The following is a 17,932-nucleotide window of genomic DNA, read 5'->3' as shown; positions in this document are numbered from 1 at the left end:
ACTCTTTTAAGTCCCTTCTTAAAACATACTTTTATAGGAGAGCCTTTCCCGATCTTATTTGACTTCATTTTATCCCTTTTATTTTATTCTATTTTACTAATTTTATATTTATCTTAAATGTGTATTTTAGTCTTTTCTTTTTATCTTGTATTGTTTTTGTATTATTGTTTTTTGGGTATTATTGTCTTAACACTTGTTAAAGCACTTTGTAACTTGTTTTTGAAAAGTGCTCTACAAATAAAGATTATTATTATTATTATCATCGCACATGGAATATTCTTCTCATACCGTGCAGGCCTACCTCACACCCGTTGGGTCTGGTCTTACCAAATAACTGTCACCAAATAATAGTAAAGTATCGATAGGGGTATTGATAAAGAATTGGATCATTAAAGAGGTGGTATTATGCTTATTTTCAGGTTTAAAATCTTAATTAGGGGTTGTACCAGAACAGGTTTACATGGTTTAATTTTCAAAAAACACCATATTTTTCTCATACTGCACATTGCTGCAGCTCCTCTTTTCACCCTGTGTGTTGTACGCTCGGCTCTTGAGCTACAGAGTGATGCATCTTACTTGTACAAAATCTTTGTTGGGAGTTGCACATGCGCAGTTCCCAGGTAAGGACTACTAGCCAATCAGAAGCAGAGAAGGGCGGGTCGTAAGAAACAAGGTAGTGTGATCCAAATCAAAGCCGCTTCAGACAGAGACCGTAACCTAGCAGATGGTGTAAGTTAATCTCAAGTCCACAACCACATCATCATTGTTCCACATCTTACCATCAGGACTAAACGCTGACCTGTTGCCGGTGTTCTGACGATCTTTGCTGCCTTGTCGAAAAATGCTCCCATAGCGCAAATCGATAGACTGACTCTACTCGGCCCTGCTCCGTTTTCCATTGCAGACAGTACCCAGAGATAGTACGTAGCTTGTTGTCATAGCGACGCCACACACAACTGCCGCGATTTAATATTCAATGTGACACACACACCAGTGATCCACACAGCTTTCTGTTTTTTAAGTTAAAACGTTTCAACATTCTTCAGAATGTAAAGACAGATAAGCGGTATGAAAAGCTTCCAGCTGCCGTTGTTGCTGCAGCGGTCTGTGTGACGGCGGGAGCAGAGGGCTCTGTGAGCGGGCGGCACATTTTTGTTCTGCCATCACTTCTCATAAAACTGTCAATATTGGAAATCTACACAGCTGATTTCTCACCTCAAAACTTCTCAGAAGTGGATTTAGTGATGAGATTCCATATGAAAACTGTAAAACTTTCTGTTGCTGGCCTCTGTCTGGTGCAGCAATGATGATACAGTGAATGGTGAATATTCTCTCTGACCAATCAGCAGTCTGTCGTGTTTTCACGTTACATTTTAGTATCACTCAGCTCGCTTGGAACCTCGATGGAGGTGATAATACCTGGATAAAAAAGTACCTGGAAGCAGGTACAGGTGCAACATTTCTACAATGGAAAACCAAACAAAGGCGAGTTGAGCCAAAGGGCCTCCGCTCAGACTAGCTTGGTTTGAGGGCGTGCCTGACCCCGCTAGCTGCTTGGCAAGCTTTATGACGCGTTTTCATTATGACATCACAAGTAAAAGAAGTGAAGGGCTGGACTACAAACCAGCTGTTTTCAAGCAGTTCAGAGCAGAGTTTTCTGTGGGAGATGGGAACTCCCTTTGGGCTTTTTCACTTTGCAAACCTGTTACATGCACAAAAAAGATATATAACTCAATAAAGGAGAGGGAAAAACCAAAAAGCAGAATACCACCTCTTTAATTCTTGGTCATCTTTGTGTTCTTAAGGTAAAAGGTAGCATCACAGGGTTGCATAACTAGATTAAATTGTAAGATCCCTTTATGCTACTCACAAAACAAACATTATCTACAACATTATACAAAAAGGATACAGGTGCTAGGACACTTCTGTATCTATTGCCAGACAGCAGCAGGGTGAACAGGCTGTGGCTGGGTGGGTACTGTGTTTTAGTATCTTTTGGGCTTACCTCACCGATATCACAAATGCTCATTGGATGGGTGCCAATCATATGTTCTGAGTGGTGTTAATAACCTGCTGCAAGCCCTCTTGTCCTGAGCCGTCATGCTATGCCAGTTTGTGATGTTTCCAGTCAGAATGCTTTCTATTGCTCCTCTGTAAATGCCTTTCCTTAAGAAATACAACCAAGAAGAGAGCAGGAAATTTACCATTTCAAAAAAAGGCTGTGTAAGATTAGTTGTCAATGTCATTCATGTGATTATTTAAACTGGTAGTCAGGACAGTTAGTTACTTCCAACACTGTCTATAGTTACAGTATATATACCTCTGTGTTTGCAGACTCTGCGCGGGATGCCCTGGCAGAGCTGGATGTGGCAGATGTACTGACGTTTCAGCTGAAACGGGCGCCTGATGCCGAACGACGACATGTCATCCTGGAAATACTGGGCTCACTGGGCGAGAGTGGTAAGTATAGGGGTCATTTACACTGGGGACACTGGGGACATGTCCCCACCACATTTTCAAATGGCTGATTTTGTCCACATCACTTTTTGAAAGCATTTGTTAAAAACATTCTTAAAAATAGCTTGCACCAAGAAATGTTACCTAACAAATGAAAATGCTTTGAGAAAGGTTGATTTGAACAGTAAGAAAACTTGCCCTGCAATATAGTTTTCCTCATATAAAAACAGACATTTCCACTGTAAATTGGAGCAGAAAATGTCTCCAGAATACAGCAAATTACAAGTTTAATGCTCTAAATTAGTATTTCTCAATGGGGGCAGTACCGCCTCCCAGGGGGCGTTCCGAGGACAATGGGGGGCGCTGGAACCAATATTTTGGAGGGGGGGGCACTGAGCTGCTTTTGGGGGGCGTTTGTTGGTTGGAAATTCTAAGGCGAGTTTACACTTAAGATTCACAACAATATGAGTTTAAACTTTAAACTACTTGCAAAAAACTGGTCTGCAACATTAAAACCTCCCAGTTTAGTCCACTGCGACTGGAAGAGACTGTATTTTTTCTCAGCTACTTGTGGTGCAGCTTCGTGCTGCTTTCATGGGAACGGGAAGTCAGAGTGTTAGTTCTAAAATTTTACCCACATGGCGTTTACTGTGTAAACACTGGAAAACTGACGCTCTCTTTCTTGGTGGAAAAGTGTTTATTTCTCTGAGGAATACACCATGAACATCTTGTTATCTCAGTGGTTCCACATTTACAAGAGGGATATTCCGCTGTCCGACTCACCCTGAAAGTAACTTCTCTGCGACACCAGCGAGTGACATGGACCCACCTCGTGCTGTGAGTCGCAGACCCTGTCTTGCTCTGTTGGAGACTCTAAGCGGCGCTTTAACAGAGGTGCTGAAGTTAACGTGTGTGGAATGAATTCGTGAGCTTTCTGTCTGATCACAGGCATTGTCGGTTAGTTTCGTTTTCCCCGGCATGAGCACCTCCTCGTCTCATTCTGTCTGTTAGACGGCCGAGGGGATACGTCCAGCGAATCAGTAACATAATGCAGTATAGGGCATGTAGTAAAATATTATGAATTCTCTTCAAATAGGCTAAAGACGTTAGTCTCCCATTGCGACTTTTTTATTTACATATCAGAGAACTCAGATATGTGGGAGAGATTCTGAATGTGCAGAAAGGTTTGAACATGAGCAGATATGTTACAGTGTTTCCCATACGTTCATTTATTTGTGGCGGCTTGCCACAATATCAACGCTGACCGCTTTTTTTTTACTAGGCCTATTTAAAACCTTATTTGAGCTGCAGGCAGCGCGTATTCGCGCAGCACTTCTTCTCTATCGTCTCTCTCATCCGTCTCTCGATCTCTCTCCCTCGTTAACACAGCTACCACAAATCTGTCCAACACAACGTTTTCAATGTCGGAGACCCAGCTATTAAAAGTTATTAGCAAGCATGTAAGGAGCCTAGCTAATAAGGAGAGCTAAGTTAATGTTAGAATACAGCTGAGTTTTCGAGGCTAGCATCCTGTACAGCTGCGCCACAGTTACACTGTCATTCTGTGGGAAACACTGAGTTATGATTAACAGATGAGCTAATAAAGTCCAGTCAATAACTGAATTAAAACTGATTAATTTATTACTGAGATGAAAAGTGGCCACAAATACATTTAAATAGGTTACTTCCCCACAAAAGACGTGGTAAGACTTAATCATGTGTGTTGACTCAGCAGGGATGATATTAAATAAGTAAAATTATTATTATTATTAAATTGGAGGAGAATTTTTCACCAGAATGCAGGAAATTAAATGTTTAATGCTCAAAATCTTCTGGGGAGGACCCCCATACCCCCCCACTTATTAAGTTTTCCCATCCAAGAAAACAATATCTGCCTTCACACACAGTTTCTGGGAGGAATGTGTGTTTTGAATAAATAATAAAATATCATCAGCATAAAGCAATATGTAATGTGTAGTGTTATAAACTGGAATAGGATTCTGATGTGTTGATTTGAGGATAGCCTGAGGGGAACAGGGGGAGCCTTGACTTGTGCCTTTAGTAAAAGAAAAGATTGAGAAATTTAGATTGATTGATTTTTACCTGGATTTGTCAGATATTTAATTTGATGGATTTGCTAATAACAGACATATTGAGATGAGAGTATACTGAATTCCCTAATGTATCACAATATACTAAACTAATATCACAATGTAAAATGACATATACCGCAATAGAAGATTTCATTTCATCCCTCTGGATAAAAGAACCTCCGTCCAGTCACTTTAAAACAAACCTTGCCTCAATCCATCCATTCTGAACAATTTTAGACCCAACTATCTTGCCTTAATTTGAAATTTGACCCTCAATTGAATTTGAAAACCATGTCTACAAACTAGTTCAATCGTGTTTTTATTTCAACTCAGAAACACTACAAAAATCAAACCTTTACTACGGTACCATTACTATTTCCTATTCAGGCAAGTGGTAAAAAAAAATACACACACACACACGCAAAGTCGACTGCAGTGGAGACAGTTAACAACAGCTACACTTGTTACTCATTCGTTCTAAGTGCACAATTTTCAATATGCAAGAATGTTTGTTTCTTGTTCTGATTAATTTATTAAAAATAAGACATGACAACTAACTTTACTTGTTATTTGATAACATCTCTCTCTGCCATTAGATCAGCTGAGTCTGTTGACTGTTTAAAACAACATTAAAAAAGCTTTGTGTTTTTGTGTTGATATTGATATAAAGCACTTTGTAACCTGCTGAAAAATGTGCTATATAAATAAAATTTTACTTACTTATTGGCCATTGCTAAATAGAGGAATGCACAATTGCTCAAAGAACAAGATCTGATAATGCTCAGTGATCATAAGAACATATTTATCATTAAAAAAGCAATGCTTTAGCTTCATCAGCAAAGAATATGATTCTGTTTGGCAGAGGACTGCAGACAGCTTTCAAAGTTTGACCAACAATCACTGAATGTGATATAATTTCATGAAAGTATATAAATGCATTCCTTACATAACCTTGCCCTGACACTTTATGATGGTGTCTATAAACATTTTCAAATATAGCCAAGAAAAAAAGAGGAAATGTATTTTTTGTTAAGGTATAACTCAATTATATAATAATAATTATATTTTTTCCTTCTGTATACTCAAGGTACTCAAGGTAACACAGTGTGAACAGATGGCTGGCAAAGTTTAGAGAAGTGTTAAAATATTTCTTTTGGACAACTGGAAGCTCCAGAACAGAACAACTCAACTCAACTTTGAAATTAAATATTCAAAATCCTTTAATATTTATAATTCTCATTTGTCTTCATCAGTTCACAGGCAGTATCTAGATCATTTTTAGTTATACCTGACACAAAAAACTAGGAGCATATTTATTACAACTTTTCTTTAATAAAGAATCTAAGGCAGTCAAAGGCTCACAGTGCGGTGAGCCAGTGCTCACAAGGCTGTTTATTTCTGATTAAAACATGCAAACTGGAGGACTAGAATGAGAATGCATAATTAAGCCATGGCTGGATTTACTGTACACTCAGCCTTATATTGGGCGCTGTGGGTGCTGGGAGTGTACTGTGACCAAATGCTCAATATGATGAGACTAGTTTTTTAAAAAATCGACTCGTGCTGATTTTAAATAAACATTTGGCCAGTGTGGCATTAGCATCCTTGATTATGTAAGTTCTATGGTTGTTTCAGTAAAGACTGAAAACTTGAGATAGAGAGATGGAGAACAAGACAAAGGATGAAAGTGGTACTGGTATAATGTCAGATTTTCCAACATGAAATGAGTACCATCTAGTACATGAAAGTCAAAACCTTTGTTTTAGTCTTTTCTTTTATTTCAATTATTGGAAGAAAATGTTAGTTAATAATAGTAAATAAAAAGTCAAGATTAACCCTTACTTTGTTGTGTTGTAACACCAGATACGCTGAAGCTGCAGTTTGCAGAATCAGGAGTACCAGAGGCTTTATCAGAGATGATTAGGAGTCTACAGGGAGGTTCTGACCCCCACGACCTCTGCAGCATCAAGATCGCCTCCAATCTCATAGTGTCCCTGCTTTTAGGAGGTGAGTGATGCAGGTACAAACTTTAAGGACAATTCTGAATGTGTTTGTGTACAGTAACAACTCTCTTAGTTTAGGTGTTCATTTCCTTATTTGCCTTTCTTTCTGTCTGTCTTTCACCTCACTCACCTGGTCAGACCTTCCTTTATATATAAGAAATTGCCCTGCTCTCCACACTGAATGTGCAGAATGTGATGTGACAGGTATGATTTAGGTAATCAGAAATTTTTGTGCCTGGAATTTACTGTGCACATTCAGCTCTGATTGGCCAATTCAAATCACAGTAATGTGGTATTGACTGGCTGTCATGAGATGTCATCTAAAGAAAGAGACAGAGGAGGAGCAGGGGCTGGCCATGACATAACAAATTTGCCAAGCAGATGTTTACAGTATAATAACTCCTTTCAGCCTGATGCCTGATTTCCTGATAGATATATTATTATACAACGATGGTAATAGGTGCTTCTTTGTTAGTATCTGGTTTTAAAGAGTGTGCATGTGTGCGTGTGTGTGTGCGTGTGTGTGTGTGTGTGTCAGATGAGTCTATGCAGAAGTGTTTTGGTGAGGGGTCAGGTCTCGTGTATCAGGATGTCCTGTCCTGGCTGCAGAGCTCCAACACCCAGCTGCAGCTGTCTGGAGCCCTGGCCATCGCCAACTTTGCCAGGAACGGTGAGATATTCTGAAGACACAAACTGGAAAGAGATCCCTGTAACATCACTTTATAGGACTATAAAGGGACATACCATGCCATCTGTGCCATCTATGTGGAGCTACGCAAGATAAGCAAGCAACACCACGGGTTAAATGGGTTAAATGACTTAAATGACTGATTTGTAGACACAGTTAGAGACTAGCTGGTGAACATAGTGGAGCATTTTGGGGGCCAAAGAGCCAGATATTTAAGTGGAGACCAAAACCAGAGACAGAGAAAGTAAATATTAGACATCAGGTGCACACAGTCACTGAATGAATGGCAATGTTGTTCTGTGTCTGCTGGATGTGAAAAAAAAGCAACTGACAAGTTCACCATGTCACTTTATAAGGTGTGTCAGTGTAGTGTTTAGAGCTTGTTTTTGCTGCCCCCAAGCAGCCAAAAAGTTATAGCAGATTCAAGATTAAATATCTCTAAATGAAACGATCCTCAAAGGACTTGATATTAAGTAGAGAGTCCCTAACTTCTTGTAGAAAAATATTGAATACCGAGGGAGATGTTGACATCAGTACAGCATTCTTGGAGCAACGGCTGGACTTCCTAGGCAATCCCATCAGTCCCCAAAACACCAGGGGCCTCAAGCTTTCTGTTCATCAACTGGTTGTGTTAATCACATTGAAAATTTGTTTGGGAATATGTCCCAGTAAAACATGTCTGACATGTCTGGTTCTACTATTTGTTTAATGTGTCAAATTAAATTGAACACGGTAAATCTGGGGTCCTCTTTGCTGGATAATATCGCTGGGCTTGATGCCAGAACTTCATCTTAAGACCAGTCAACATTCTGTCTTCCACTTGACGCGACTTCAACACCTCCTTCAAAATACAATTCAACAAATTGAATGCGGCTAATATTGAAGTAATATAATATTACTTGTAATAGGATCATTATGTTTCTGTGAGTTAATGGATTACATTGATATACTTTGAATGGGCAGATTTAATGTAATACAGGTTTTGAAGGTGTCTTTGGTCTGCTGTGTTTCTGTCAGACAGTAACTGTGTGAAGATGCTGGACCTCGGTGTGGTTCCTCACATCCTGACCTTGCTGGAGCAGCATGTCGATGAAGGAGACGTGTCTGTTCAACATGCTGGACTGAGTGCACTCAGAAACCTGGCCATTCCTGGTACTGATCGATTGCCCTTATAAACCATACAGAGCAGTACATGCACACACACACACACACACACACACACACACACCTTACACTGAGAGTAAGTGCATAATTGTGACATTTGTGTCTTCCAGCCACCAACAAAGTGCAGCTGCTGGAGGATGGGGTGACTGAGAGGATAAAGACCCTGCTGCGCTCTGACATGCCACCAGTTCAGTTCAAACTGCTGGGTACACTACGCATGATGGTGGATGGACAAGGTGAGCAGAACTGTTAAGTTTAAGGACTCGATATATACTTTATATTCATGCATGAAACTAATTGCATTCAGTACTTAATAGTCCCAGATGCGATTTCCCCTTTGTCAAATGTACACTATAATCAGGCAATTTGGAGACAGGAAAGTAAAAGTGCGGATTTCTATGATTGCCATTCTTCCCAGAGGAGGAAACCTTAGACATTCGATCGGTGCGTCTCAATACTCTTGACATTTCTTTGCTCGAACTGGAAGTTGTTCTGGTCCACCATCTTGCAGGTAAGAGTTACATTATTAACTCTTAACTGTACTCTTGCGCAAGGATACATGCCTGCATGGAAGCCTTTTACTGATCAACACGCCCCCTTATTGGATATCCGTTGTGGACTGGACGCTGCAGCTGATCAGACTGATCTGATGCATCACAACATCCCTGGAGTTTCATTCTGGAGTGAAGACAGATTCAGAACTGAAGAAGTCCTTTGGATGAGGGATGAAACGTCTTCCAGTATCTTCAACCAAGTCCAGTTGCCCTTGACTTTAACCTTCGTTGGAAGACAGATAACAGATTAAACTCAAGTGTATCATTCCCAAGTTTTATATTTGGTTTTCTGATTGATTGCCTAGGTAAAGATCTGTGCTCACTGTAGGTCTGAACAACAGAAAGACCACAAACAACTTCCTTCATTTATTAGAAACTTTTAGTATGGATACCATTAAAGCCAGAAACACTTTACATACAACATTTTATCATTTCCATATAATGTGAGAATTCCTGATATTTACTGGAGTTACATTATTTTACTAAGTTTTCCCCTGAAACATTTAGCCTGATAAATCATTTCCAATGTTCAAAAGACACCATGATCATGTTCTGGGTTATTTAATAATGAATCCACAATCATAATATCAGTAAATACAGATGCAGGTAATGAATAAATTATGTAAAGGCATTCTGTCAGTAGAAATGATCCAGTGCCTCTGAGCAGTACAAATACATACTGCAAGTGTTTGGTAAACAGGTAACAGCTACAAAGAGAAACATGCTGCTCTGCAGTTCTGAGACTTTATTAGTATCAGCACAACACACACTCCATCAAAAGTCTACAGCTGTTAAAGCAGACTGACAGCTGATCCAGCTGGCATGAGCTGCTGCAGTCATCACAAACTGCTGTCGCTTCAGAGGAAGAGACGTCTTATTTCTCTTAATGACATTTCGTTAATTCTTCTCTCCTTGCATCCCTGGTGGGAGGGACCAAGAAGCACACAAGTGAGGGGAAAGTGGATGCATCCCTAGAAACTTGGGATACAATTCATGACTTCTTGCCTTAGCTCCACCCTCAGGCCAAAATGTCAGCTTGATCACTAAGTATTTACAGACAGATTTCCACAACATATTATAGTTAGACAATGGTGAGAATACAAAAGCAGAAACACAGAAGACTGAGTCAGGTAATTTGAGCAAAGAAGGCTTTATTAATAATTGATAATTAATACTTGAAAAGTGAGTGTTGGGCAGAGTCTATGGTTCCAGGGAGTTCCAAGTTTGAGCAGTGAGCCAGAGGAGAGAGGGCAGCCAGGCAGGAAAGCTGATAGTGTTATCAGGCAGTCCAGAGATCCAGAGAGTGAAGTCCGATCCAGTTTGAGAGCCCAGAGATCCAGGGATAAGGGTTCAGGGTCCAAAACAAACATGAGTAGAGCAGAGGCAGTTACAGGCAGGAATACTGCAAGGCACCGGGGGGGCTGCACAAAGCTGCAGCAAGACTGACTAGCTAGCTGAGTATACAATCTAGCAGTGTGTTAAGGCAGGAACCGGGAATTTGAAGCAGAGCACAGTGATAATGATGACTGGCAGCTGGTGGCCTGACTCCTGCACACCTGACTCTACTCCTGTAATCAGAGCACAAACAGAGAGAGGGAGAGGGATAGAGACCCAATCATTCACTGTCCTCAGTTAGAAGTACTACCTCAACATTTTTCATTAATTTATCCATTCCATGGAGAGTAAAACTTTGGTCAGTAAAATACCACAAAATAGTTAAAAAAATGCCCGTCACAAGTTTCCAGAGCCTAAGGTGAACACCATCCACAGGAAAAATCTGACATTTTCTATGTCAGTGGTCTGTTTATTTCCGCCCTGTATAACTCTGTGGCATCTTGTGGTCATATTTCCCAGTTGCCTTTTGTTTTACACCTTTCTCTGTTAAAAGGGCTGTGTGTAGTTTTCGGTGGCCTCTAGCGGTGGGGTTTGAGATTGCAACCACTACCTTCCCAAGCATGTGCTCATGCTTGTGCTGGAATTAATGAGTGAGCTAAAACACACCGAAACACCCAAGACAGCCTTACACAAAATTCATCAAACTCAAGTAAACTCCCACTGCAACATTACAAGTGCTCCTTGCTTGATAATTTTACATTGACTTCATTTATATGTCGTTGTGTATCGTTCACCAGAGAGGCTCAGCAATGTGAGCACAGCTAGTGGTTAGTGAGCTAGACTGAATATTATAAATGAGATTGTTGCAACACTTTAGTATAATAATATAGTGTTCCTGTAGTGAATGGGTCGTCCACTGTGTTGTTGTCCTGCACCGTTATGTTGCCTTTTTGTATATTATGTGGGTCACATAAGTAACAGCAGCTGAGACTGGTGAAGAAGCTGTGTAACTGAGTATAAGTAAATGACAATAAATCTAAATTACGAAGCCAACAACATCAGATCCATGCTAATGTAGCTGGCTGCCCCTGCCATTTGTCACTATTGTTTTGTTTATTTTGTACTGGATAACATTAGCAACTGGTTGGCGTTAACCAGCAAGCTAACGTTTTCTAACTTGAGCCAAAAATAACAATGTATTTCAAATGCTTTACAGTAATGTTAGTTTACCTGTCCAATAGCATGAAAACCAATTCTGGATTTATTTTTATATCCGAAACAATGCGGCGGTCTCTCCACGACTCAATGCCTTTCCGATGTTGACCCGTGCTTTTGCCTCAACGCCGATCAGATTCTCATTTGGTATGCCAGGCTTCAGCACCTAAAAAGTTTTTGTTGGTTTTTATTCTTTGTGTTGTGATGGGAGCCAGTCGTTTTTTGGTGTTAATGGACCCCACCAAAAAAATCTATGCTTCATTGTTATGTGAGGTTACAGCCTATTCACAAATAGACAATATAAACATGATTAATTTCATTTAAAAACTACATTTCACCCCTTTAACATTTTTAAATGTATTTTTCCTTTTCTCTGTTATGCTGTGTGTGTCAGAGGAGGCAGCCTTGGTGCTGGGTAGAGATGCTGTGCTGCTGGCTCGGGTCATGGAGTGGTGTGAAGCCAAAGACCACGCAGGAGTCCGAGGAGAAGCCAGCCGCCTTCTGGCTGCCTTCATCAGACACAGCCGCAGTCCTGTGAGTCAGTTTATTCTGATGCAAAATTAGCATATGTTGGAACTAAAACATAAATTTTTTTTCTTCTCGGGAATCATACCCAGTGTGTTGGAGTGTTTATGCACACACATACGCTGCACATCTGTAATGCTGTTGCTGATTTCCTTTCTCTGATAGGAAGTTGTCCATGCTGTAGCCAAAGCAGATGGGGTTCGACACCTTATCTCCATGGCAACAAGTGAGCATGTGATCATGCAGAACGAGGCCCTGGTTGCCCTGGCGATAGCATCTGCCACTGACATTGGTAAAGCAATTTTTGAGACTATGTTAAGTCAAAAGTTCTGGGCCCGAATTTATCAAGCATGTCAGAATCACTCAACATGCCTGACTGTAACTAAATGTGACAGCTCTGCAGCTCTTCTAAACCCAGAAGGAGGAGAATATCATCACTCCTAAGCCTAGAAGTAGGACCAAAATGGCATGTTTGGCCAATTAGGACAGATTTTACTACTTTGAGATGCTTGATAAATATGGGCCCCAGTGTCACTCTATAGGCCCCTCATGCCAGAGGACATTTGTCAGCTTTAACTGTTGATGTGATAACAAGCCTCGAATGGGCCGGATCTAAATTCTCTTGCAATATTTCTGCATTCCCATGAAATATACTTTGTACTGACAACTGATTTTTTTTCCAACCACAATGAAGATGATGTTTAAAGGTACAGGAAACTCAAAATGATGAAATGTGTTGGTGGTCTTGCTATCAGCTCTTACAAATATCATCAATAACTGTTCATTGCTTCTATGTTGGAACACTGCTCTTCTCTGGATGTGACATACAGAGCTTGATTTGTCATTCATGGAGTTGTTGAGATATTTTGGTATACACAGAGTATAATACATAAGCCTCTCTGGACTCTCAGGAGTAGCCTATCAATTGGGGGAATCAATTGGTTTCACGTATCTACAATGCAATTCATAAGAACCAACTGATGTCGATATACATTTTGCCAAAAAGAAGAAGTCAGGTGCGGTTGTATCTCAGTTGTTTGATTCCACTAATGTAGACCTGTAGAGGAAGAATGTACAGTATCAAGAAAACACAAAACATTGCGAGGGAATGCAAAAGCTTCAAGTGGAGCCAATGTCCTACACCAAACATTACACTTGGACAAACCACTTGTTAATGCTGACTAGTTTGGTTTATTTCATGACACAGTACAAATCAGTTAAGGTATATGATATGACATCTTCAAATTTTGAATGAAATTATTTAAATTTAGAAATGTTTTTACATGTGTATTTACCGTGTGTGTGTGTGTGTGTGTGTGTGTGTGTGTGTGTGTGTGACACTACAGAGTCTATGAAGAATCCATTTAAGGATGCGGACCTGTTGCCCATGCTGAAGAAGATGTTGGAGGATCCTGCAGGGGCCATCGAAGTCAAGTTCAGTGCTTTGGGTCTCATCTGCAGCCTGGCTAACTCCAGTATGTGTTTGATTTTACAACACACATTCAAAGAAATCCTGCTCCACCACAAATGTCAAGATGTTTTAGACTGTGATTAAAACTACCAAAAAATATAGTCTATGGTTGTCACGCAGCAGGTGGAGGACATTAATTATCAAGTGGAGCCCTAACTACACTTTCTATCTTGCTAAAAGCTTGGACTGGAAGTCCCTGTTTCTTTGGCTATAAGCATTTATTTTAGAAACAATGCTTGCTTCCAGAGAGGATTCATCTGTCTGTCGGTCTGTACCCTGAGAGATGGTCTCATTAGGCAAAATAAATTAAATGAAACAAATGTGTTTAGGTGCTATGATAGCTAGAATATCATTTGGAGTGGGGTTGAGCAAGTTTCCAGATAGAAGAAACAGCTGTAATCATCTATCCAAAGTCCAGGACTGAAGGGCAGTTTATATTAGTCTTCCCTTAGTACTGACTGACTCTAAAATGGAGTGGTCCAATCATAGGCTGCAGCAAAACAGATGTACAGTCACTGGTATCCACAGATTTCTGAATTGGTGTTTGACAACGTGCACCTCGATTCACAGGAGGCTGGGTGAAGCTGAGAAGGGACAAGCAAGCAGCAGTCACCATACTTCTCTTTCAACTTTAATATCTAAATGATGAAGCTTTCATTCATAAAATGTTCACAAAAACACATTTAGACGTATTGAAACTAACTATTGAGACCACAATATTATCATGGAACTCACAGTTCTCATATACAACACCCACATTCACATTTACACACACACACACAGATGTTCGAAGAATACTCTGCACATTTTACCTCCACTATTAATTGCATTTCATCTTACACTTCTCTCTCTTCTTCTTTCCATCCTTGTCTGCTCTAGGTGTGATGAAGGAGGAGTTGAACTCTGTGAATATGAAGGAAAGCCTCAGTAAACTGACAGATCATAGCAGCAGTAAACTTGCCACGCAGGCCAGCTCCATTCTTGCCATTCTCAGTGACACCAGCTAAACCAGCACACTTCACCGACAAAGGATTTCATCTGCTGTATGGGTTTATCCAGCTTATTCAATCACATCATTTAGTCCACTGCACAGATACTGCTAAATACTGAATTGGCCTCTAAAATGTCACCTGTTCTGTGGCAATAATTACTAATTGAAGACGACCAAGACTGTATGTTTCTGTTCACAGAAGGAATAAACCATATAATGACATATTTCCTCAAGAGAAGTTGGGTTAAAGGTGTAACATTTGGCTAAGTGTTGGCTCACTAGTATAGGGTCAAAAATATTAGGGCAAATTGTTTATACAGATAGCGTGCCAGCCCCTGTCAACATTTAGTAGAGGCTCAGCTGCAAGTATATCGTGTGAAGTTCAGGAGTCCCAAACATTTCAGAAAAATTGTTTGAAAGTGCACCCAGATTATGAACAATACAAACTGACAGCAAAAAGCATTTTCTTTTTCTGCATCGAAAAGGTAGATTTATTTGTCATCTTATAACACAGGGCTGGACAGTGAAATTCTGGAGTCCCCCTGGTTCAAGGGCAGAGGTGGAGTTGAGGTGTCTCACTGCTTGACAGAAAAAGCTGCTCTGCAGTCTGGTGGTGCGGCAAAGTGAAACTTCTACATCTCTTCCCAGAAGGCAGCAGGGTGAACAGGCTGTGGCTGGGTGGGTACTGTCCTTTAGTATCCTTTGGGCGCTTTAGGCACCTCACCTCACCGATATCACTGATGCTAGGTAGATGAGTACCAATGATGTTCTGGAGGTTTTAATCACCCGTTGCAGAGCCCTCCTGTTTTGGGCCGTGCACATCCCATTGCCAATTTGTAATGTTTCCAGTCAGGATGGGAATTTTGCCTTAACATTTACTTACAAAATATAGTCATTTCTGAGCTTTCTTTGTGTGTGAGGGCTGAGTGGAGGGCAGTGGCGATGGTATCCTCTGTGGATCTGTTGGTTCTGAAAGCAAACTGCTGAGGGTCTAGGCTGGCTGGGATGTTGTTCTTTATTTGCCGAAGAACCAGTTTCTCAAAGCACTTCATCGGAATGGGGTTGAGAGCCACAGGGCGTTCAGACTAGACACTGCAGACTTTTAGGTACAGGAACGATGGTGGCTGTCTTGAAGCAGCTGGGAACCCTCTACTGAGACAGTGAGATGTTGGAAATTAAAGTAAAAACATCAACTAGCTGACTGCAACGGGTTTTTACTACATATCCAGGGATGCTATCAAGCCCAGCAGGTTTACTCATATTCACTCTCAGCAGGATTCTTCTCACATCTGCTGTGGATACTGACAGTGGCTATTCTTTCAGGCTTTCTGGTTGGGAAGGGATTTTATCATCTTAGTGATCTCCACATCATCAACACATTTGCTGATGTATGATGTCACTAATGATATATATTCCTCAAAATTGATGTGGTTCTCCTGGATGGTAACATCTCTGAACATGTGCACTCAGAAGAGTCCTGTTTAGTTGCTGTAGCCTCGTGTCCACACTTTGACTGTTTTTTGCTGATGGTTTGACCATTTTAATCACCTGAGGTCTGTTTTATGAAAATCAAACAGCTACATTAAAAATAATGAAAATGAATTTGCTTGCATCTGGGGAAATTTAAAACAGCAACAAAACACTGGTGAAATCTCTGGGCAGATGGTCATTATCTTAACATTGCAAACTCAACATCTGGAAACATTGTCCATCAACTTTGATGGCTAGAGGTCTCATCACTATAAATCCAAGGATTAACATTTCTCTTGCAGAGTAACATGCAAGTGGCAATTTTGGGATTGTGCTGTAATATTGTTTGACCTAAGGTATTCTATTTCATTTTAATGACTCCATTGGAAAAATAAAATCACAGGCTAAGTTTTATGGGCTGATATTTGTGTCAGTAGAATCTGAATTTGAATTATTTAAATCTGAATTTGAATTGCTCAACTTGAATAATCACATTAAAAAATGAATTTGAATAGAATAGTTTGAATTTTTATTGTTTAACTTGAATAATCGCATTAAAAAACTGAATCGGAATAGAATAATTTATTAGTTTGAAACTGAATTCTAATAAACTTGAAACTGAATGTAATATTATGAAACTGAATTCAGTTGCAACTGAAACTGTATTTAAGCCTCACTAAAAATTCAACTTTTTAAGTACTTTCACTTTCAGTTCTTTTAATTCAAATTCACTTCTCTCATTTAAATTTCAATCCACAAGATTCAGTTTCAAGGTCACAGACAGTTCAAGGTTCTTCAGGAAGAGCAATCGAGAGCAGATCAAGCATGCATTCTTTCCAACAGCCAGCAGGGGGCGACTCCACTGCAAAAAAAAGTCCAGTTCCATCGAGTAGTATGTAGCTGCAGTACCAGAGGCTGCAGTTTCAGGACCGGAACTACAATATTAGGACCCTTATTTACTTTGATACTGCCAGCTAGCTGGCTGGCTAGCTAGCTGAAGCCAATTGGCTTCAGGGGGCTGTCACGAGTAACATAGCTAGCTAGCTAGCCAGCTAGCTAGCTGGCAGTATCAAAGTAAACAAGTGTCCTAAAATTGTAGTTCCGGTCCTAGGATTGGGGTTCTGAAACTGCAGCCTCCGGTACTGCAGCTACATAGTACTCGATGGAACTGGACTTGTTTTTGCAGTAAAGTCGCCCCTGCTGGCTGTTGGAAAGAATACATGCTTAATCTGCTCTCGATTGCTCTTCCTGAAGGCCCTTGAACTGTCTGTGACCTTGAAACTGAATCTTGTGGATTGAAATTGAAATGAGAGAAGTGAATTTGAATTGAATGAACTGAAAGTTTCAGTTGCATCTGAATTCAGTTTCATAATATTACATTCAGTTTCAAGTTTATTGGAATTTAGTTTCAAACTAATAAATTCAATTTCAAATTATTCTATTCAGATTCAGTTTTTCAAGGCAATTATTCAAGTTAAACAATACAAATTCAAACTATTCTATTCAAATTAAATTTTTTAATGCGATTATTCAAGTTGAGCAATTCAAATTCAGATTTAAATAATTCAAATTCAGATTCTACTGACACAAATATCAGCCCATAAACCTGGTTGTTGTTCTGTACATGCAGTATTATTGAGGGGAGTGGGAGAGTCTGTAGGAATTAACTTATTGGCAGAAGCTATTTGCAAATTCTGTGTAAGTTTCTACTTATTTGCAAACGTTATAATCTATCATGATTGTTCTGATCACCAGATGAAATTACTTTTGAAAACAGGCTACGTCAAGGACGTCTTATCTTAGAACCATTGTGTGTGATCAGAGTTTCAACAGACCTGAAACCTTGAACCACAAAGAAAACATACATTGCTTTTCAGCCTGATTTTAAGCTACTCTTTAACATCTTTAATCAGAGCACAAGCAGTGTTGACCATTTAGCATATTGCTTTCCCATGTGGCTCTAGCA

The 17,932-nt window shown here is 40.0% G+C and overlaps 1 protein-coding gene across 1 annotated transcript; it reads left to right on the top strand.

The window, feature by feature from the left end:
- Positions 1–1,296: 1,296 nt before the first annotated feature.
- si:dkey-191g9.5 (rap1 GTPase-GDP dissociation stimulator 1) lies at positions 1,297–14,718 on the top strand (the record flags this gene model as incomplete). Its single annotated transcript, XM_046069994.1, has 10 exons — positions 1,297–1,321; positions 2,335–2,460; positions 6,414–6,557; positions 7,092–7,223; positions 8,259–8,393; positions 8,516–8,641; positions 11,904–12,043; positions 12,200–12,326; positions 13,381–13,509; positions 14,385–14,718. Coding segments are annotated over 10 exons (1,212 nt in total), but the record flags the coding sequence as incomplete, so codon positions are not given.
- Positions 14,719–17,932: the final 3,214 nt, after the last annotated feature.

The sequence above is a fragment of the Micropterus dolomieu genome, linkage group LG15, assembly GCF_021292245.1.
Source record: "Micropterus dolomieu isolate WLL.071019.BEF.003 ecotype Adirondacks linkage group LG15, ASM2129224v1, whole genome shotgun sequence".
NCBI lineage: Eukaryota > Metazoa > Chordata > Actinopteri > Centrarchiformes > Centrarchidae > Micropterus > Micropterus dolomieu.
This window is presented reverse-complemented; position numbering and strand designations above follow the sequence as displayed.